The 23,414-nt window shown below is 46.3% G+C and overlaps 1 protein-coding gene across 7 annotated transcripts in view; it reads right to left on the bottom strand.

The window, feature by feature from the left end:
- The window catches only part of Ablim1 (actin binding LIM protein 1), a 175,539-nt gene that overhangs the window by 109,387 nt on the left and 42,738 nt on the right, over positions 1-23,414 (bottom strand). For 5 of the 7 annotated variants that reach the window (XM_035441752.1, XM_035441757.1, XM_035441755.1 and 2 more), the window contains exon 1: positions 1,664-1,785. In XM_035441752.1, the coding sequence (XP_035297643.1) occupies positions 1,664-1,770 (107 nt within the window). In that variant the 5' untranslated portion in view covers positions 1,771-1,785. Of the gene's footprint in view, positions 1-1,663; positions 1,848-23,128; positions 23,264-23,414 lie in introns of those variants that run through there. The other 2 variants (XM_035441750.1, XM_035441751.1) reach the window with 1 other exon arrangement.

Raw genomic sequence — 23,414 nt, 5'->3', positions numbered from 1 at the left:
TGGAACTCACCAGACCAGACAACATGAATGAGACAGAAGCCGTCAGTCTGGAGCAAGTCCAGGTTTCGTGACTTTCACAGCCCCTTAACTCATCTCTCCAAGGCCTAACGCTGGTAATTAACCATGGTAAACACTCACTGGTACATCTGGACTTAATACCACCAATATGATTGGTACCAGTCCTCCAGGGTGTGTCCAGCTGTACAGTCTCACACCTCTGAATGTTAAAAGTCCTCCGGACAGCAGGGGCTCTCTTCTCTGAAGTGGTGCATTTCTTTTACTGAACAGGCCACAGGCAGGGACAGGCTTCGTTGACCCGCCTTAGAACTGTGTTAATAAATAAAACTACACCGTGGTGCTACAAGTGGGCACACATTTACTAAGCTTGAACAAGCCTTTAGTCCATTCTGTGCAGAGAGTATTAGTGGGCCAAGGGCCCCGTAAACGCAATACAACAAGCATGGGTTCTTTGGCCTCCACTTAGGGACAGGACCAGGTGAGGCAACAAGATCCTTGGGGCTCATTGTCCACTGCTGAGGCAGCTCTTGTGAGACCCTGAGAACAAGTGATCCTTTCTGTGCAGTGCCCCTGGAGACTGGCTGACCCTGACTGAGTCTAGACCCCTTTTCCAGCCAAGAAAAGGTCTAGAGACCTTTTCCAGGTCTCTACGGTGCCAGCCAGATCCCATGTGCCCAGCCAGAGAGTCAAAGACATCTTTCTTCTATAATATGTGGCTCCCAAAACACAATAGTGCGTTCCCTCCCGTGTCTGCTTCCTTATCTTAGAATGATCATTTTCGTTAATCTGTGTTATGCAGATACCAAAGTTTTCCCTAAAACACCCATCAATGGTGTCTCTTTAGGTTTTGCAGACCATTTGGTCTCTGTCGGGATTCCTCAACCCTGCCACAGTACCTAGCAGAAGTCCTAGCCCCTGTGCAAACAAATAGCCAATAAAACTTTCTTTAAAAGAAAGACCTACAGCCAGGCACAGTGGCACATGCTTTCAATGCCAGCCCTTGAGAGGCAGAAGCAGGCAGTTCTTGCTGAGTTTGAGGTCAGCCTGGTTTACACAGTGAGTTCCATCCAGGAGAGCCAGGGCTATATAAGGATACCCTGTCTCAAAAACAAAACAAAACAAAACAAAGACTAATGATTTGACCCATGAGCCATTGCCAACCTACAGCCTACAGTGAAGATACCATTTCATCTTCAGGAAGGAGCGGTTCTGCTACACTGAATGCCTGGGTTCAAACAACCCTCCCCGCTCCACCTTCTGAGTGCTGGGCCTATGGGTACATACTTCAACACCCAGCTATAAGAGGCCATCTGAGGCACACTGATGTAATCACATGCATTCCCAATGAGCTTTTTCCTTCCAAGGTAAACTGTCCCTGTCCCTTCTCCACTGTCTGGGGGTCCAGGTCTCTTTAGGCATGAGGTATAGCCATTTAACGACTGCCACAGAGGATAAGAATAAAGTTTTCCAACTATACTGCGCTTTAGCCAAGAATGAACAGACAGCAAGAGGAGACATGTTGGGAGGGGACTATTTTAAGTCCTTGTACCACTCGGGGACCAGAGGAAGCTGTCAGAAGCTTCCCCAGTGGAAGCCAGCATTTTTCTGTTGGGGAGCCAGAGGCTTGGGAAAGATGGCCACTTACTTGCAGATGGTACAGGCAAAGCAGTTGGGATGGTAGGTCTTGCCCAGGGCAGTGACCACCTCTCCCTCCACGAACTCCCCGCAGCCCTGGCAGCGGGTCCCGTACATCCTCTGGTAGTCCAGGGTGCACAGGTAGTCCCCGCTCTTTATGAAGAAGCCTCCTTGGGCGAGGTCGCAGCCGCACACTGTAGAAAGACAAGTTTACAACTGGTCATCGCCTGCCAAACTTCTGGGCAGCATTTGCCTTCTGTCAGATGCTGGTGGCTCCCTGTGTTCTCAGCGGTTAGGGGGCAGGGGAGGGGACTGGCACAAAGAACTATTTATTATCAGGCCCTGCTGTCCCCCTCCCCTAGGAGCTGTGCAAAATCCACTGGCTGAGTCTCCATGGCCGGTGGTATGTCTAAGATTCAGTGGCAATCAGTCAGTCTTTGATGGAAAGATACGCTGCCTTTGGGCTGCCTCAGATGCCAACCAAGGTGGCCCTGGCAGTGCTATCAGGAAAGGTGCCCACAGCTTGTCCACACGGATACCTGATTTGGGCCAAGATTGTTGAGTAATAAATTCCTGCTATAGCAACAGCTAAAGTTTCCAGTGAATGTTTTCTCACACTTTGGAAATACTTCCCAAAGCTACTAAGCAGCCAGGGCTTGAGCTGGCTCTTTGTACGGCAAATAGGACACACCGCTCATGTGTATGTCACACAGGGGGGATGGAAATGGGCAGATGGGGGGGGGTGAGGAAAGAGGGCAAGTCCAACAGAAAAGGTCATTCGTGATCTCAGGACACCCCAAAGAGGACACTTTGTTGGGTCTGAGTTTGGCCTCTCTCTCTAGGCTGCACAGCTGTGGATGACAGATGTGGTGTAGAAAGAGTGGATGCCGGGGACCCTGGGACTAGTCCACAAGTCCAGACAAAACCCAAGCAGGTCATGACTTGTCCACAAACTAAGTCTAGAACAGCTCCCTGATGACGGTAATCTCCTGCCAGACGCCGGGAAAGCCACAGCTAAAGCTGGGCCCCTCCAACCTCGGCCTCTGTAGTCAAGGTTAGGTGACTACCACAGAAGGCAGGAAAACACCTAGAATCCTTTCTGATCGTCTTAGAGATAGCTAGAACAGACCCTCAGGCAGGAGGAAGTAAGCTTGGTCACCAAGTTGCTCTCCTAGGGATCTGGGAGGACTCAGGGCTACTCTGATTAATTCCTGTGATTCATAATATAGTGGGTTAACATAACCAAAGGTGACGGTACAAAAAGAAACTGGAAACAATGAAACTCTTCTGAGCATGAGGTAGAGGCAGGAGGGTCCACGAGTTCAAGGCCAGTCTGGTCTACAGAGTGAGTTCTGGGACAGCCAGGGCTACACAGAGAGACCCTGTCTCAACGTCCATCACCTCCCTCCCCCACCCAACCCCACACACATTTATGAACATGTAAGGTCTAAAATCAGTTAAAAATCAAATGAGCAGAGACTCTAAGGTGGCCTTCGCCCTTGGTACAGTGTGAGACTTCCCTGTAGCCTTGACTTTGAACAAACATATACACTTTGTCCTGTGCATGCCATCGTCCACACAGGACAAATGCACATATTGTTTAGGATATAATAAAGCTTGCCCAGGGATCAGAATGTAAAGCCAGCCACACTAGTTAGCCATAGAAGCTGGTCAGTGGTGGTACATCCTTTAATGCCAGGACTCAGGAGACTGGGCCAGATGGATCTCTCTGAGTTCAAGGCCACACTGGGCTACCAGAGTGAATCAGTCTAAAAGAGAAATAGAGCTCAAGCCTTCAATCCTGGCACCAGAGATTTAGTTTCCAACCACAGGGAAGACAGGATCTCTGTTTCCGCCTTGGTAGAGGTGGGAGCTACTTTGCTACAACTGCTTTGCTTTTCTGATCTCAGCTTGAGCCTCAATATCTGTCTGTCTCTGGCTTTCATTATTCGTGCAGCAGCATACTGCAAAACACATCTCCTCTCAGGTTCACAGCTACTGCGAGTTAGGGACTGTACTGTTTTGTTTTCTGCACGTGCAATGCTTTCTGCTTACAGAAACATAATGGTTTAATAATGGGAACAAAGGCATTTCCTTCTGTCACTTTTCAGCATGTACCAAGTAAGTGTATCTTTGGATCGAACTGTCTTAGGGTGTCTAATTTTTTTAAGTTCCTGATTCAGTTGCTGACTAGATTTTCACAAAGAACAACCATTAAATGGATTTTGGCTTGACATGAGGACAGAATTTCCAATAACTTCTGAAATGACTTTAAACACACTCTGCCATTTTGTACTATGTATTTATGCAATGTGGCTTTCTCAGCGCTGATGATTATAAAATCAAAATATTGATGAACTCCAAGAAGCACTGAAGATGCTTTTTGTCTTTCCGCTCAGATTCGGCCGATGCTTAATTCTTTATGTAAAAAACAAACAAGCATACTATCCTATTAGTATACAAATTCACTTTAGACTTCAGTAAATGGTGAAAATACATGTATAACAATTGTTTTAAGATATATTTCTTTATGATTTATTACCAGTAAATATCTGGTAATAAATATACTTATTTTAAATCCTTGTCTACTTAGAGTGGTATAAAAATATTTCATAGGTGTCAAGGGTTTAGAGTAGAGAAAGGTTAAGAACCTGGGTCTAATGAAGCAGTGTTAGCCCAGTGAGGTCATGACCTTAGTAACCCCCTACCCCCATCAGTAGAACTCTGGGGAGTCAGGGTAACACAGAAACCACAAGCTTTCCATGAGGACTCACTGGTCCATGTTTAGACCAAAGTTCCATAGCTCTTGCTTCCTTCTTGAAAATTGTAACTATAAGTAACCTAAGCTTGGGACCGTCTGCTGGAAACCAACCACCCTATAAATAAAGCTGTGATCATCTTCTCAGAAGGGCTCTCTCCTCCTGTAACTGTCAGCATCCTTTCCTGCATCTGAGGTTCTCATACCAGGTGCTCAAGGACTAGCGGAGTTCTGACCACAGATTCTCACAGCGGAGACAATCCTTGGGGGTGGGGTTGGTATGAGTCATCACAGAACACTCAGAAGTCCTCCTTAGTCATCTTATAGGTATGCACCTTCAAGATGACAGGGTCTTTATCTGTCCTCCTTTGGATTCTTTCTTCGGGAAGCTGCAAGCATAGTTTAATATGATACGGAGAATAATTCAGGAAAATTAAGTTGAATCCTGCCTCATACTTGGCAAGTTCCCACCAATTTCACTCCTGGGAGTCCTCGGCAAATCGGATGACTCATTTGTTCCTTTAAAGTTACTTCTCATAGCTGTGACAAGTGGCAGATGATGTACTGAGTCTCTTCATCCCCTTTGCTCTCACCCAGTCACCTGGGCTGGGAATAAAAATCGCAGCTGCTTAATGAACAGACCAAGGTGACCTTCACGCTAACACAGACCACACAGCGTGTTTTGGAGCTAAACCGAGACCCCTAAAAGTCCATTCTGCTTACTGCTCCCTTGGGTGCCTCTGTGTAGGCTTCTATGTCTGTCTTACAGGGTTTTGTGAAATTGACACAGGCTCTCTTTAATTAAACTGTAACTCCGAGAACCTAACACAGCTTTACAAAATGACTTTGACACACAGTTGAGAGATGACAACCTGTGTGCCCTGTTGTGATTCCCTTTAGCTTTTCTTTAAAATTCAAAGCCAAGCCAGCTTACCCAACAACTATAGCATTATTTATGGTTTAGATAATAAGACAAACTGTTTTAAGGGGCAAGAGTCTCTGGCACACAGGCCAGGTAGTGACAGGGAAAGTCCATGCAGCAGAACTTAACATGGCATCACCTAAGACTAGAATGGTGGTGACATAATTGGAGCCCCTTTTTAAAAAAAAAATCTCCTCCTCCTCCCTCTGTTGTCTCCTCCCCGAGGGCCCTCAGCACAGGGAACTCCCAGACACCAACTCCTTTCCCACATAACACAAGGCCTCCCTGGGAACAGACCCCACCTGCTTCAACTTTAATCCTTGAGCAAGGGTTCTCAATCAGTGACCTCTGTCTACAGCAGTGGTTCTCAACCTCCCCAATGCTGTGACCCTTTAATACAGTTTCTCCTGTTGTGGTAACCCCCCAGCCATAACATTTTTTCCACTGCTACTCCATAGCTGTAATTTGACTATAGTTATGAATTGTACCGTAAATACCTGATATTCAGGATAACTGACATGTACCCTCCACCCCCCGTGACAGGGCCATTTGCAAAGGGGTCTTGACCCACAGGCTGAGAACCGCTGGTCCAGAGTAGTGTCCTGCAAGCTTGAGCCCACGGTTATAACTGAGCAGGGGACAGACAGCATGCCCACCTAAAATGTAGCTCTCCCAGCAGCCCCATTCTCTGGGCTCCTCTGGGGCACTTCCACCCCTACAAAGGCTCCTGAGAGAGACTCTTGTTTCCCATCTCAGTAATGTCTTCAGCATCCATTCTCTCTCAGCATTTTCAAGCAGCCAGGCTAGTTCCCCAGCGAACATCTTCAGGATCCGATCCTCCCCCCAACTTTTTGCTTTAGCATTGCCCTACTACATGGAAGCAATTTTATTAAAACGGTGCTTGTGTTGCCAGGAAAAGAGTTCACTGAAGAACTCGGGGCAGCCTGAGTTCCCATCAGTGGAGTAAACAGATGAATAAATCCTGGTTTGGTGAGTCAGCGCGGCCGGCACCACAGTGGGCTAGACCAATCATTCTGGCGATTTATCACCAAGTGAGAAGAATAAAGGTCACCGAGTAAAGGACTTTAGGAACTCTGTGTTTAGAGACATCTACACATGCTTTTATAAATAACAAGAGAGAGTTCACAAAACAGGACTATTAAGTTGGCTCTCAGGAAGGTAAAGAAGAATTAACTTTTATACACCTGTCAATCAGTTCATTTAAAAAATTTCCTTTTAGTTGTGATGACAGACATAGAACGTCTGATTCACCATCTTAGTCATTTTTAAGTGTACAGTTCAGTGGCATGTGTGCAGCCACACGGTTGTGATAGTGAGACAACATCCGCCCAGAGGATTGGGGGAAAGGAGCTCCTTTTGAAAAGCTGGAACTTGGTGCCCACGAAGCAAGATCTCATTTTCCGGGTCCCTCTAGTTTCCTGGACACCCCCATTCTGCTTCCTTCTCAGTGAACCTAATTTCTTAAAGCACGCCTGTGTCAGTGGAGGCTCACATTTCATATAATAACATATTAAGAACTTAGAGGAAGGGCTGGGGAGACAGCTCAGCCATTGAGAACACTGTCTGCTCTGCTAGAGGATCCAAGTTCAATTCCCAGCACTCACACGGTGCCGCACGACCATCTACAACTACAGTTCTGGGGGATCGGATGCTCTCTTCTGGCCTCTGTGGGCACCAGGCACACATCTGGTACCCAAACATACATGCGGGCAAAGCACCACACCCATAAAGTAAAACTAAAATAATGTTTACATAATTAGAAAAGCTGGGGTCAGGGCTGAAGAGATGGCTCGTTGGCTAAGAGCACTGACTGCTCTTTCAGAGGCTGCAGGTTTGGTTCCCAGCCGGACTCGAGGGCTGACGTCACCTGTAACTCCAGTGCCTGGTGATTCGATACCACCTGCTGCTCTCCATGGGTGCTCACGCATGCGGCGCACATGCGTACACAGAGATGCTACACACATGCGGCGCACATACTTACACATAGGCAAACACTCATCCACATCACAAAGAAAAGAGAAAAAGTGACATTCCTTCAGTGCTAACGTGGGACATTAACTAGCAGCTCACGGGCCGTGTTACTGTCCAGGAATGGGACGCGTGTTTGACAAGCACTTCGCTGTTGTGGACTCTGAGGCCTTCTCTGACCAGGGCGAGTCGGGTGGGGCACGCAGTCTTACCGCTCTGTGGGGGCCTGGGTCGGCCCTGCCCTGCCCCACAGGCATCCCTGGCAGTCTGTTTGGAAGGCCCACGCTCCTGTGCCTTTAGCTCTCCTTGCAAGCGGCTTCACCAAGCTGTGGAGTCCCTCGCTGACGAATGGCACATGCACGTCCTTGACACACTCACCCTGTGACACACTCACCCTTTGACACGTCCTTGACATGCTCACCCTGTGACATGTCCTTGACACGCTCACCCTGTGAGCAGGACAGTCACAGATGTGGCACTCTGACTCAGCCTTTGCTCTTTCTGCCCAAAGTTTATGAAAGTGAATATTAAATGAATTTTAGAAGAATTTTAGCACATTTTAGTACATTATTATTTTTTTTAAAAAGTGTATGTGTGTGTGTGTGTGTGTGTGTGTGTGTGTGTACATCAAGTGTGTGTGCATGCCAAGTGTGTGGGTTCTTACAGAGGCCAGAGAGAGTCTGGTCCCTTGATCTGCAGTTACAGGCAGCTGGGAGCCTCCTGCCGTGGAAGCTGGGGACTGAACATGAGTCCCCGGAAAGGCACCAAGGGCTCTAACCATTGGGATGTCTCTCCAGCCCCATCACCACTGTTTTATTATTTGGTGTGCATGGTATGCACACACCACAACATGTGTGCAGGTCAGCAATTTGGGAGAATTGGCTCTCTCCCTCCACCAGATCCTGAGGCGCAAACTGCAGGCGCCTTTTAGCCCCGAGGCATCTCACTGGCCATTGAATATTTTGTATTTAAAGGAGCTCTGGTACTTTTAAAGGAAATAACAAAGTATATAATAACAAAGTTCTATATCTTCATGATCACTAGAATCTCAGTTGGTTAAATTCAAATGGAAATAAGTATATTTCCCTAACTTTAACACAATTGCAAGGAAAATCAGATTAAAACCCCAGGCTGCCAGCACAGAGGCTCAACTCACTGCCTTCTTCTCCAGGATCAGTTATTAAAGCACTCCTCACTCTCAGTCCCACCAAATTCTGCCCTATTTCAGCATCTCCAACAGCCCCGTGTTGATGTTATCCTCTTGAATTCACACTCTACAAACCTCTGAGTAAATTTACTGGTTAGGTGGGGATGTGTACATCCAAGAATTTTTACAAAAAAGTTGTGAAATTATAACAGGCACATTAAAAAAAAAAAAAAAAAACCTTAAACCTTAAAATAGCAAATGAACAAGAGCTGCCTGGGCTGTAAAAAAATTACCATGGAACACGATGGGAACAAAGTACCCTGGGGGGTGTCGGACTGAACTGTGCTTTAGTGGCCTGGGCAGGGCTGCAGGAGCATCCCAGCCTCCCCAGGGCAGCTCCATTGGATGGATGGAATCCATCCTTGATGGTTCACCAGCCAGCCAGCCAGTGCTTCATACTGCCAAAAGGGTCAGACTTAAACCTGCCTGAAGGTGGGTTCAGGGGCGTCAGGCTGAAGACAATGCCTCCATCTGCAGCTGGGGGCTTGCAAGTGAGCCTGGCCAGTTCACAGCAGTAAGAGCAGACCTGGGAAACAGGATCCTTAGGAGTTTTAATGGGGGACCAGCAGCCTTCGGTGGGTCATCTCTTTACTTTCTAGGGAAGATGCTGGCTGTCCAGTCAGCCTGTCGCAGGACACAAAGAGCTGGGACTGTAGCTCAGTGGCAGAACACTTGCCTAGTGTATGTGAGACCTTAGGTTAATGTCTAATACCCCCACCTCCAAAAGACCCCTCAGAACTCGAGGGTCCTTTAGAGCTTCCCCCTGCCCCCCGGAGCAGGGACTTACAGCCTGGGTTGTTGTCTCCTTGTGAGCACGCAGGGTATGTGCTCTGGAATGTGTTGAAGTCACAGCCTGCTCTACCCTTCCCGGTACCGTGTATCACGTAGCCCATGTGCTGGAGACTCATATGTGGCAGCGCCAGGGAACAGGCCACCCCGCACATCACTCTTGGATTATCGCTGTGAATACCCAGGGTTTCTTGTCGTCTTCCTCCACCTACTTCAATCACATTTTTATTTACTTTTATTGTTTGCTTTTAGGGGACAGAGACTCCCCTATGCAGTCCATAACGGCCTTGAATTCTCTAGGTAGCCCAGGTTGTCCTAGAACTCACACCCATACCTCCGCCTCAGCATGCACAGCCACACCCAGATTTCCCTCCTCCTTGTCTCGTTGTGAGTGTGTGGTACACATGTACACAAGTGTGTGCACACAAGCACACACTTCTGGGACCAGAGGAGGATGCCTGGGGTCCATCCTATTCCTCTGAGACAGAGTCTCAGACTGAACAGAGCTAGGCTGACAGCCAGCAAGCCTGATGGCGCTCCTGTGTCTACTCTCGTCACAGGCATGCATGGTCATGTGGGCTGAGGGTTTAAACGCAGGGCCTAAGTCTTGCACAGGAAAACTCTCCCTGTGTTTACTCTCGAGGTGCTGGGGTCACAGGCATGCATGGTCATGTGGGCTGAGGGTTTAAACGCAGGGCCTAAGTCTTGCACAGGAAAACTCTCGGCTGTAGAAACATCTTCCCAGCCCCTCCAGGGCATCTTTACATTTTTCCCTCATGGTTTTTCTTTATCAGGACAATAAAAGCAGCTTCTAACAGTCCTCCCCCACCCACTGCTGGATGCAGAGCAGTGCGCTGGAAGTGGCCACAAAAGGTAGCTCAGAAGGGCCATCCTTGTAGCTCAGAGCTCAGAATAGTTACACAACACTCTCCAACAAATGATGTGCGGGGGCAGCTTCTGCCAGAAATAACTTTCGCAAGTGACTGGACTCAAATGCTAAGCCTCAAAACCGGATTGTAACCACTTTCCACTGACTTGTAAATGCACTTTAAAATCAATGGTCATTTACAAGGTGACAAGGTACTTACAAGGTCAGCCATAGTAGAATGGGCTCTGAGGGGAAGAGCAAAGTGAGCTTCGGAGGTTTCTCTTGTTAACTCAGAGTTTGGATATATATGACCACAAGAGTCTTGGTTAGAAGGGGTACTTTCAGAACCTCTTTTATTAATAAATCTAATCGTTGATGATGCAGTATTTTAGAATTTGTTGTAAAATTTCATATGAAAACAAAATTGCTGACGAGCAGCTCTAGAAACAAAGATGCCACCCAAAATTCAAAAACTGTAGCAGAAATTTCCTTAACACAAAGCTCTAGGACTGAAAATAAGCACAAGAAACAACACATGGATGAGTGGGACTATAGTGCAACTGCCGGGTGCTTGCCACACAAACACGAGGCCCTTGTTTTGATACTGAACACTAAAGAAGAGAGGGAGAGGGGATGAGAGAGGGAGAGAGGGATGGGGAGAGAGGGAGTGGGAGTAGGGAGGAGGGAGGGGGAGGAGGAGGGAGGAGAGCGGAGGAGAGGGAGGAGATGGGAGAGGAGGGAGGGAGGGAGGGAGGAAGAATGGGAGGGAGGAAGAGTGGGAGGGAGGAAGAGTGGGAGGGAGGGAGGGAGACAGGCTCTCCGTGTTTAAAATGACCAACCTTGATGATGCCCAAGATTTAAATCTCACAGCAGGCCACACCTTTGAATATTGGACCAGCAGGCAAATGTCATTAAGGTCTCCAGTCCCTTCCCTTTTTCTGGCCCCACACTGAGCTGCTGCCGCTCTGCCTCCTCTGAAATCTGGTGCAGCAATGAGAAGGCTGCAGAGAAAGCTCCATCTGTGTCTGAAAATTGACCCTACAGAAAATGGAAGGCCACAGACGCATGCCATTTGCACCAGCAAGGAGAACCGGTTCCCACAGAGTCTATTGGACCCCCTAATGAGCTCCTCTGATTTATACACTAAGAGTGACACTCACTTTGCTCTTCCATCTGTTTCTCCGGCCCTTCCTCTGCACTAGCCCATTCTCCCTGCAGTCCACCCTCCCCTGTGGATGCTGCCAGCCCCTTCCAGCCTCAAGTGTGGTGGCTCATGCCTGCAACCCTGGAGCTCAGGAGGGTGAGGGAGGGAAGGGGCGAGAGGACAGGCTAGGTGGGCTACATAATGAATTCCAGATCAGTCTGGGCTACAGAGTAAGACCCTGCCCACCCTGCTAAAAAATACAAACGCTCATCAGTTTAACTTTCCAGATCTTCATTTCATAGATTAAATGTAAATATAGCTACCTCTTAGATAACTAGGTAATAGAAATTTACTTTAAATAAAACTAACTAAACAAAAAAACTAAACGCAGAAATGCTTAGCCTGCATAATCGAGCCTCCTCCCACCTTCTCATGTTTATAGGATCTCTCCATGGAAAGCCTTGTGTGCCGTAAGTGTACATTTCCACATGGAACGATGCTGATCTTAGAAACAGTTTACAAATCTTAAGACAGCAAAAAGTGCTGCTGGAGATGGGGCATTCTCCTTAATCCCTTTCCACAGAACCCAATCTTTTCAAAAGACTAACTCCTAAATAGATATTCTAACCCACTAGCTTACAGTTAATACTTTCTAATAGTTTTAGATAGACACTTCAAACAGTGTGTGTGTGTGTGTGTGTTTATGTGTGTGTGTGTGTGTGTGTGTGTGTGTGTGTTTATGTGCATGTGTGTGAGCATAGTGTTGTGTGTGTTCCTGCATACAGGCCTAGGTCAGAGGAAGACACCGAATGTTCTGTTCTGTCACTCTCCATCGTATTCTTGTGAGGCAGGATCTCTCACTGCATCTGAAGCTGGGCTGGCAGCCAGCAAGCCCCAGGGACCCTCTGTCTCTCACTTACACAGCATGGAGCTACTGTCTTAGAGTTTCTACTGTGATGAGCATGATGATCAAAATCAATCTGGGGCGGGGGATTAATTCCAGCTTATAACTCTCAACACACTCCATCACCAAGGGAAGTCAGGGTGGGGTGGGATCAGAGGGCACGGAGGGAGGGCACTCCTTATGGGCTTGCTCTCCTTGCTCAGCCTGCTTTCTTATACACCCCAGGACCACTTGCTTTCTTATACACCCCAGGACCACTTGCTTTCTTATACACCCCAGGACCACTTGCGGGAGGCGGGGAGGTAGCCCCACCACAGTGGCCGGGCCTTTCACCAATCATTAGTCAGGACAATACTCCACAGACTTGCCTATAAGGACAAGACTATGGAGTATTTCTCAGTTAAGAGTCCTTCTTCTCAAATGACCCCAGCTTGTGTCAAGTTGATGAAATATTAGTCAGCACAGCTACAAACGCACGTGGCCACATCTAGCCCTTTCTGTGGGTGCTGGGTCTGAACTCAGCCCCCACATTTATGCAGCAAGCACTCTTACTCTCACTGAGCCACCTCTGCAACCCCTTGGAAGGAATTTTTGATGTGACAGACTCTGCTCTTTCACACCCTCTAACCCATAGCCAAGTGACAATTGTCTGCTGGAATGCAGTTCTATGGGAGGGTGTCTGCCAGCACTACCCCTGAAGATGTGCTCATGTGATACGATATCTCCCACAGACAATCAGTGCTCAAAATCTCAGATGACAAAACTAAAAATGTAATAGAAAACCAGCTCTGAAAAGAAATACAGCTATTAAAATTAATGTTAAGGTGGCATCTTTCACTTTTAAATTTTTATTACATTTATGTAGTTTGTGTGTGTGTGTGTGTACGTGCATGCGTGCGAGAGAGAGAGAGAGAGAGAGAGAGAGAGAGAGAGAGAGAGAGAGAGAGAGCACATGTGTGGAGGTCAGAGTCCATCTTTTTTTTTTTTAGCCATGAGTATTTTTAATGGCAATTTTGAGGTATAGCTTTACAGGGCATTCAACTTTGTCTCTGAGAACCTTATGTTTATGTTATTGTGGCTGTTGTTTTTAAAATATCACCTGCAGCTATTTGTAGCTGGCATAGAGATACAATTTTTTTTTAGAAATTAGCTGATTTTAATAAATGTATTCTTTTTTATATGTATAAATATATATATATATGTATATAAGAAGACCAATAATAGCAATATGTTATGCATAAATAGCATCAACAGCTTTTGCAGGTTCTGCAGTCATTTGAACAAAATTGTAGAGACATCCAGCACACTCCATTTAAAAAAAAAGTAAAAATTAAAATTCCAGAAAACATCACAGTTCTGTTACTCTGAGTTCATCTTTTAGAAGTTGGTTCTCTCCTTCCACCATGTGGGTTCTGAGACTCTAACTCAGGTTCTCATGCTTTGTGGCAAGCTCCCTTACCCACTGAGCCATCTCACAGGCCCTAAAAACCCATCTTTTAAAGGGTAAGAAGAACGCCATGGCTTCCTTCATTCCTATTAGAAACTTCGCGCCAAAACCAATGTCATTATCAACAGTAGCCCCACCCCTGTCTCCAGGCCTCCTGCCCACACTGAACACGCATCCTCTCCCTGGTCCTGCAGGGCTATTAGGTTTGCTGGGACATGCACACTTAATGGACACCTCTTGTCCCCCTCCTTAGCAACATCCCCAGACCACCAAGCGCTGCAGGTGCCTCTCACTGGCCTGCACCTGGCCTGCTTCCCACCCTGGATACACTCGTGACTGTCTTGATTCCTGTCAGGTCCCCAGTTCTCCCAGGCTTACAGTAACCATATGCCACTGTTGCGGTTGGATGTGAATGTATCTGAACTCTTGCTTGCCAGCTACTGCTGGTGTTGGGTAGGGCTGTGGGGCTTTCAGGAGGTCCAGCCTTGCGGGAGGAAGAGAGTTTCTAGGGAATGACCTTGAGGTTGTATAGTGTGGGCCCACTTCTTGTCTGGTTTCCATGGATACTGCAAGTAGCTGCCTCATGTTCCTGTCACCTTCCCCTTGCTGTGAAGGCCTATAGCCCTTCCTGTCAGGTACTTGGTGATGACAACAAGAAGAGTAACTACCATAGTGCCCTTAACCCTCTGTAGCCCAGAACCGTGGCTTGATAGGTGAGAGACACTCTGTGTTTCACATGGCCAGGGTGTGAAGGTCTCAAGTGTCAATATTCCAGCCTGCTTATGCAAAAATGAAATGATTTTTAGTAAAAATTAAAAAAATGTAAATCTGCTGTTTGGAAAAAATGAAGCCTATGTTGCTTTAGTTTTGGTGTTTTTGTTGTTCTGTTTTGTTTTCTCCTGGAAGCTCAAACTCTTCCCCCTGGAGGTGGCGGTGAATGGAAGAACCTTCTTGACCATCTGGCCCTCCTCCCTCCCCCGCCACAAACATGCAAAGCCTCTGGCCTCTGTTTCCTTTCTGGAGAAGGATAAATAAGTGGTGCTTCTCAGTTCTCTCTTCCACTGTATACAGTCCAGGATCCAAGAAATGGCGCCACCCACCATTGGTGAGTCTTTCCAACTCACTTAACGCAACCAAGATGATTTCCCAAAGGCATGCTCACAGGCCATTCCAGGCCAGCTCTACTCCAAGATCACAACTCCATCCCTTAGTGTCCCAAAGGCTTCCCGTTTCTTGTCCCCACGCCTCATGACCATGTTAATGTCAAGGGCACCATCACTCTCTGTTCCCAAACCGAGGACATGATGTGACCAAGGACTTCAAACTCCTGCTGGATGGGCCTTGAAACTTGAGCCAAATGAGCCCTTTCTCTTCCAAGTTGCTTTTGTCAGGGTATTTTCACAACAAGAAACTCAAGGCAGCCTGAGTGCTGTGAGCTTGTGTCTCTCATACAGCTCTGGTCATCGTCCCTTGGTTTTACCCATCACTATGGTTAAGTTGTATCTACACGGTCTTATGGATTTCTGATTAACACCCCCGTGAAGGCATAAGCAAGTGCTAACTACTATGTGTAGCTTAACCATGCAGAACTTATTTTGTGTATCTGAGCGTTCTAAAAGTATTTGTTGAATGAACAAATGTTGCCATTTATGATCAGGGTTCATAAATGCTGATTGAATAGCCCAAGGTTTCCATCACTGCTAATCAGCTGATTTCTGTTTTCCACCCCAAACCCATGGTAGATGAATGATTGATTATGAATCTCGGAACTGCGGCCATCTGGAGTTGTAACTATAACAATGCCCCTGAGGAACCTTCATCCAATTTTTCAGCATCATTTTCTAGCAAACCACTAAATGTGGACAAACAATGCGTGGAGGTATGCGTGACGGGAGCTCACGCAGAGGTTGTGGTGTGTGGAGTGAAGGGAGCTCATGGCGGCGGCTGGACTCTGGTGCCACGGATGTCCCGAGCTCTTTGATATCCACCAAAGATAAACCCAGCACTGCTGTGGGACAATCTTTGTACACTGTAAATATGCATTACTCTCATTGGTTCATAAAGAGCTGACAGTCCTCTAGCTGGGCAGGAAGAGATTGGACAGGAGGGCCAGACTAGGGGGACTCTGGGAAGGAGAAGGGCAGAGTCTGGGGAGTCACCAGCCAGATGCAGAAGAATCAGACATGTAGAAAATGAGACAACCAGCCGTGAGCCACGTGGCAGAACTTAGATTAAGAAATACGAATTAATTTAAGTTGTAAGGGCTAGTTAGTAGCAAGCCCAAGCTATCAGCCAATCATTTAGAATTAATATTAAGTCTCTGTGTGGTTGTTTGGGAGCTGGCCGGCGCACTTACTCTCTTACATGGTGCTTCCCAGCACTTTCCAGGAAGGATGAAGTGATGTTTGCCCTAAACCATGCATAGGCTCGTTTTTCCTCCTAATTGCAGAGACTCCATTGTTCTCGAAGCCTCACAGGCCCTTGGTTTGGTTTATATGTCATTCAACAAACTGTACCTATGCAACCCTAGATCAGCCTGCCACTTTTCTGTCTGAGAGAGCCTTGCAGCCAGCACCACACAACGGGACTGTGAAATCCTAGGGCAGTGTGGGAGGGAATTCTGGGCCCTGGCCTCTTCCACCTCTGTGTCAGTTATCAAGCATGTCCCTGTCTCCCTCGGCAGGCCATCTCAAACCTGAATTCTGGATTGTATGAGGCTGTTACTGGCATGAGGAGTAATGACTCCAGGGCACTTCCTAGGCTTCCAGGGCCACAATAACTGCAATGTGTCTTTTGATTTTTCTTTCATGAACTTCCATCTTCTCCCCTCTACCACTCTGTTGATTTAAACTAAAAGATTTTGGCCCAGGGAGGCATGCTGTCAAACACATACTCTAGGAGCTGGTTACAAATGCCGTCAGCAGCAGAGGAGCTGATGAGCAAGGCTGGGGAGAAGGCCGGAGGCTGACAGGTCTACCAGAACCAGGGTTGCTCGGGGAGGACCATACAAGAAACTGTGCTCTGAGGAGTTAAGGTCAAACCTGTCTCCAGGAGCTTTCAAACTGTGTGACACGTGGGACCTCCTAAAGTACCATTTTGATGGGTTCTCCCAGCTCCTCTCTGAAGGTTCTGCTGCTTGTAATATCCATTAACTTGGTTCTAGAAACTTCCAGGCACAACAGAAAACTACCTGCAGAGCCCAGATTCATCATGAACACCTTTTTCTGGTTTTCGAGGCCAACAGTGACTCTCTAGGGGGAAGGCTGGGGACAATAATATTCAGGACGTTGAAGATTATCTAAATGCCATTTTCATCGCTAAGGAAAGCCACATCAAGTTCTTCTTTTTGTATTTAAATGTGGACAAAAATTGTTAAGGTCTTGATAGGTTGTTGTTTTTCTCTTATCTGGTATAAAATGTTTCACTACACAAAATTGAAAACCTTGCTTTGGGGATAGAGAGTTGGCTCCGTTCTTTAAGAAGCCCCAGGAACCCCCAAGGCCCTCTTCTGGTCTCCATGGCACCAACATACACGCACCATATGCTTATATAGGCATACACAATAATAAAAAAGAATAAAATCTAAAATCCTTGCACTGGACAAAATAAGGGTGGGGGAGATACCCCAGGAATAGACAGCTCCTACATGATACTTTCAAAAGCTACAAAAGATCCACTACCTCAAGGTAATTAATTAGTGGCAATCTAAAATTACCATAACAGTTAAATTGCTCAATGGCATTTATAATGCCATAGTTTCAAGGTGATTGGGTGGACTCCCAAAACCACCACCACAACCGCCTCCCTCATCTTTTCAGGGAGGAGTCCCAGTAGGACTCCAGGATCCATCTTTCCAAACTTGTCCAGTGTTGCTCAGGTGTAGTTCATGCTAGCTTCAAATTCACCATAGAGCTGAGGGTGACCGTGAGCCTCTGATCCTTCTGCCTCTACTTCCTGAGAGTAATGCTGAGAGATTACCAGACCAGCGCCACCACTGCGCGTTTATAAATCACTTGTAATTGACTCAGGGCTTTGTAAATGCTGGGCATGCCTCCTACCAACTAAGCTACAACCCCGGTCTTGCAGCATCTTCTGAAGTCAGCACACTTACTAACTATTATAATTATTTGAAAAGGCGAGTGTATAGCAGTGCAATAAATGAAATGCCAGTGTCGCTTCCCCACAGTCTAAGGAAAAATACTGAGAATATTTAAAAGAAATATTAACCGGTATAATTAAATTTGAATGGTGATACCATTCCTGAGGAGTTCAAATGTTACAAAGACCTTCAGTGTCATGACATTAGATGCACTAAAAAAAATAATAATAACTTAAGGATAATAATTTTCTCACTGTGTAAGAAATGTCATGCTGGGAAGCAAAAACAAACAAACTTCTTCTTTCCCCCACTCCCGAACAGTAACCAAAATCAAGACTTAGTCTCTTAGATGTAATAATCTAGGAATAATGATCTATAATTAGTATATCACTTAACTATAAACATTTCATTCATTCATTTGGAGTATATGTACAGTATATTTCAGAGAAATTATGAACACTCATCTTATTTCAGATTGGAACTTAAAATTGAATATTTTAAAAGATTTGCATTACATTTATTTGATAAAATAACACAGTTGCAGGCTACAAAATATAAGATTTCCAATACTCAGGCCTATGCTTTCTCAGAGGAATATAGCTCGAATCTGGCTTCTTGCTCGAAGAAGGGAGCTCAAGCGTGTGTCTTTATTGTCCCTGTGCCCTGGTCTGTATCTGGATGCCTAGGATTCTCCCAAGTTGGTATTAAAAACCTGGGCTCAGTTCTTGGCAGGGGTTGGCGGTATATAAGAAACTCCTTCCCTCTTTCTAGAGTTTTACCAGTTTTCCACTGAGCCACAAAATGGTCCTAAACTGTACCCACTCAAGCACAGAAGGTCTAAGGGAAGGCAGCCTGAGCTCCTGCACTGGCCGCCTCTGCCAGGCTGGAGGCAACTCTGTGAACAGGGACAGAAGCCTGTGTGTCCTTCTTCTTGGATGTCTATGCCTAGAATCCATTAGCGGGCTTGCATCGCAGCGAGCATTGGATAAACTGTTGACAGGCTATGTCACTCGCAGCACTTACTGACAGACAAGTTCCAAAGAACTACACCGCTCTTGACTGCTCACTAACACACTGCACGACCCAGTGGCAGACATTTGGAGGCAACCACACAGAACGCAATCCATCCCCAAGGAACTTACTATCTACCGGATGAGTAAGATAAGGTTAGTTCAAAAAAAACAGAGAGGAGTTCTGGGCCATCCTAGTCAGTCTTCACCACAGGGTAACTTTCCCCCTTCCTTCTTTTTCGTTCTGTCAACAGTCATTCTGCAAAAACCTTGTTTCCTTTCATTCTGTCATTTGTTCCTGTGGTGCAGTAGCCTCCAAGTCCCTCTTGACTACCTGTTCATGAGATGGTAGTTTCGATGTCCCCACCCCCATTGCTACTATATGGTTGTATTCTATGCCCTCCAGGAGACCCAGACCCCCCCCCCAACTTCAGGGCATTCGCCTCCAATTAGGTGTGGACGTGTTGGTATTTGTGCAGCTTACTTCTCTGGGAGGAATGGCTGTTAAGAAGGGACATATTTATCAGTGTCTGGAACTTCTAAGTGTCTTTTAATTCTGTTCCATTATATGACAGGTATTTTATTCAGTATTTTGACATACTTGTCATCGTAATGAGTATTGTTTCTTTTGGGTATTTTTTAGGGTTAATACCCTAGATTCATTTTTTTTTTTAATACCAGAAAATTCTAAAGCATTAAGAAGACAAAGCTAGATCTGGTAGGCTACCCTGAGGACTAAGAGACCCTTCGGGTCAAATCTGTTTCCAATAACTCCAGGGACCCTGCATAAAATTTCAGCTCCTCCCTCTGTGTTGTCTGCCTGCCAGCAGCAGCCCTCTCTCAGGCTGTTTCCCACCTGGCTCCCAGGCCGAGGTCCTTTCTCCCTTCTCTCAAGGCCATCTATTTTAAAGCAAAAATCACTCATCTTTTCTCTTCTCTGTCACAGGGATCTCAAGTTTTTTCTACTTGCAGAAAACAACCCTCAAGAAATAAAGCTGTGTAGACAGAGTGTGTGCCTGTGTGAAGGACAGCAGGGCAGGGCAGAGAGAACTCACAGTCGGCACTGAGCCGGCTTCAGCATGTGCTCTGGCCTGCAATCTTCCATCCCTGGACCTGGCTCACTAGTTATCTGAACAGCACAGCTGGATTTCAGCCTGTAACCAGAAAAACATGAAACAGCAGTCAAGGGCTCCGGGGAAGACAGCACTCCTGAGGTGGGTGCTGCTGCCACCCACAGGCCCTTCATCCCGATCTCACGGGATGAAGCCATCTCTGTGGAGAGTTATTAAATCCTACCAAAAGGTAGTGGATAAAAAAAAAAAAAAAAAAAAAAAAAAAAAAAAAAAAAAAAGGCCCAGCTTGCAAAGATGCTTTTAAAAAAATTTCTTTAACTCTAAATTTGCTCTAAAAATGCCGTCTTTTAACTGAAAAAAGAAAGGAAGGGACACAGGAGAGATGGCTTTATAAAGGTACTGGCTGCTCTTCCTGAGGACCAGGGTTCAATATCCAGTACCCACATGGTGGCTCACACAGTCTGTAACTCCAGTCCTGGAATTCATCGCCCTCTCCTGGCCTCTGCGGGCATTGCATGCACGTGGTACACAGACACACATGTAGGCAGAATAAACATAAAATTTTCAAAAATTCAAGAAAATGAAAGTAGAGAAGTTAGGAAAGGATGAAGAGTAGAAAACAGACCCTGAGCTGAAGATAGCGTGACAGCAGCTGTTACCTGTTCCATACCTTTTCCCACTATAACCTGCCTCCAGCACGGCACAAACCCAGTAAAATCTGCTAAAAAACAAACACACAACAACAAAAACTCCAACTGCCTGGGGCCAGTGGTGGTTGGGAAATAGAGGGAGAATGGTGGCCAGTGTGGCCGAATCAACACTTAGCCTTCTACAGGAAGTCTAAGAATTTCACACCAGAAAGAATTTGGAGCCAGAGACCACAAGAGTGAAAGCTTCTGGGAATCTGTGGGATTGTCCAATAGTGGCCGCCACCTACAGGTGGACTTTGGGCACTCACCATAGGAGGATCCAAATTGGTCTGTGTTAAGCCAGAGTGAAAAGAGGCCAGATATCTCAACAACTAATCAAAATATTATTTTGACAAAGAAAGCTAAATGAAATGTGTTGTGAAAACAGAGTGTCCTTGTCCTTGTCCCTCTCTAATAATGTTCTAATATTATTAGAATATTCTGCGTTGCACCTATGGCTCTGAGTACTGATGGGTGCATCTCTAGAATGTTTGGGGGACCACCTTCTATAGTAATGGATTAATTAACCCCGGGGGACGGGACACAAGACAGCACACGCTGACAGACTAAGTGGGAGAAGACGCAAACTGACAGGAGTAGATGACGTCTTTGCTTTAGCAACTTTTTGTTAAATTGCCAAATGACTCCTAAGAAGCAGCACATGCTCTAAAAATAGAATTCAGTCTAAGGAAAAATTTCAAGGCTTCAGGAACACATTTACAGCATGAAACAAGGTACAATTTTCCAACGTAAAGGAGCTACACTCAGTCATGGGATTTAAACTAGAAAATACAAAAACTGAGGAATCATCGGGGGTTGGGGGCTATGTCGTCTTTGAATCCCTCAAAGTCCTGTGCAGCGACCACCGGGTCTGAGGCTGACACTGTCCAGGTTCACTACACCTGCAGACATGTGCATGGCTGCAGTCATTTACATGCTGTTTTCATTTCATGCCATCTATTTCTTGAGGCCGTGTCTCTGGAAATTCATGAGTAAAAGGTTGAAAAAAATGCTGACTCCAAGTTATCCAAATTGAGTGGAACCAGAAACCAGTTTCTCAGCCATGCTAGGTATGAAGTAGGTCTGGTTCCTCTAGGTTCTGCACCATATACATTTATGGTTACCTGTATACAGCACATGCAAACTTCAGATCTGCCCTGATGTGTTAGCACATGGTCCAGTATGTTTATTTTATAGGCCACAAAGAGACGTGTAGCTTGCCTGAGATCACATTGCTTGCTGACGTCAGGGCTCGGGCTCTAAGGTTCGGCTGTACACTTGGCACCCTGAGAATGGCCCATGGTTCCTAAGGTTCATGTGGGCCGTATGAAACTCCACTGACGTGTCTATGGTGCAGGTGTACACTCTGCCTCCTAAGGATCACATGGGCCGTATGAAACTCCAGCTGGCCACACTTACTCCAGAGGCTTTTTTAAAAAGAAGGGTCAAACAACCAACCGCTGCATATAATTCGTGTGTTAGAACACGTCTTTTAAATAAATTTAGTTGTGTGGACAGGTAGCTTAGGTAGCAGAGCAGAGTCCACACCCAGCATACTTAGAGGGAAGCCTGGTGTCCAGGAAGGAGGAGTCAGGCACAGGCAGGTGCAAGGAGAAGACAGGGAGTGGCCTCAGAGGCTCATGTTGCCCTCTCCCTGTATTGCTCACACGCACATGCCAAGCACCTGGCACTTTCGGAACTCCGGTGACCTGTTTTTCAAATCACACACCAAGTACTCTCCTTCCCCTTTCCATGAAGTACACTGATATGACATTTCAGAGTACCCAGACTAGCTAGCCAGCCTGCATGAGCGGCAGGACATAGCCTCATGGACAACGACGTTAAATTGATATCATTTGGATGGAGTTGCTTTTCTGTATGGAGGCTAAATTTTCATATCTTGACATGTGTGAGTGCACACACACACACACACACACACACACACACACACACACACACACAGTGACTTACCATCCAATATCTTATTTAAAAGGATTTTTGTGTCCTTTCAACTCTCTGTGTATGAATGTTTGTCTACAAGTGTATATAAGAAGCATATACATGATGTGCTCACTGAGGCCAAAAGTGGGTGTCAGACCCTATGGAGCTGGAGCTACAGATGTTTGTTAGAGCCACTGTGTGGGTTCTGGGAACTGCCTGACTTGGGTCCTCTACAAGAACAGCCAGTGCTCTTAACCACTGAGCCATCTCTCTAACCCTGGGCATCTCACAGTAAAAGTTTTCCAGGCCTTCCAAAAATAATGGATAGCAAAGTTACTTTATTAGGAATCTCTTCTTTTATAGAGAAAAAAAAAAAGGAAATACCAAAATCTCAAAAACGTCATTGTATTTCTACAACCCCCCCCCACATACACACAAAAATCAAGATCTTAATAAATGCCCCAAGACTTTGCCTTGAGAAGGTCTGGTGTCCTCTGAAGTCTAATTTATTTCTAAACTAGAGGTAAATAGTTAAGAACTTCTTACAGCATTCAGATATCACCCAGGGGTCTGGGTGGGATTCAGAGGGTATTGATGGCTACACGTCACTGAGCAGGATGCCGGGGGTTCCGTACCTTTGCAGGTGAAGCATTTGATGTGGAAATGCTTGGTCTGGACGCGAAGGACTTCGCCCTTGCATGGCTCCCCACATTTGTGGCAGTGAATGGCAGGCTTCTCTGACGAGTGGTGAGGGTCCTGAGGATGGGCCACTGGAAAGAAACAGCAAAAGACTTAGGTAAAAAGGAAGCAATTCTAGAAAACCATCTTTGCAAGCATGTGTGACTGTCCCCAGCTTTCAGTGGCAACTGAGCCTGGGGGGGGGCACTCAGTAAGCATGAGGTGGGCATACACACCCCACCC

The sequence above is a fragment of the Cricetulus griseus genome, chromosome 3 (assembly GCF_003668045.3).
Source record: "Cricetulus griseus strain 17A/GY chromosome 3, alternate assembly CriGri-PICRH-1.0, whole genome shotgun sequence".
NCBI classification, from domain to species: Eukaryota; Metazoa; Chordata; class Mammalia; order Rodentia; family Cricetidae; genus Cricetulus; species Cricetulus griseus.
The sequence above is the reverse complement of the archived record's forward strand: the minus strand, read 5'-3'. Positions and strand labels throughout refer to the sequence as shown.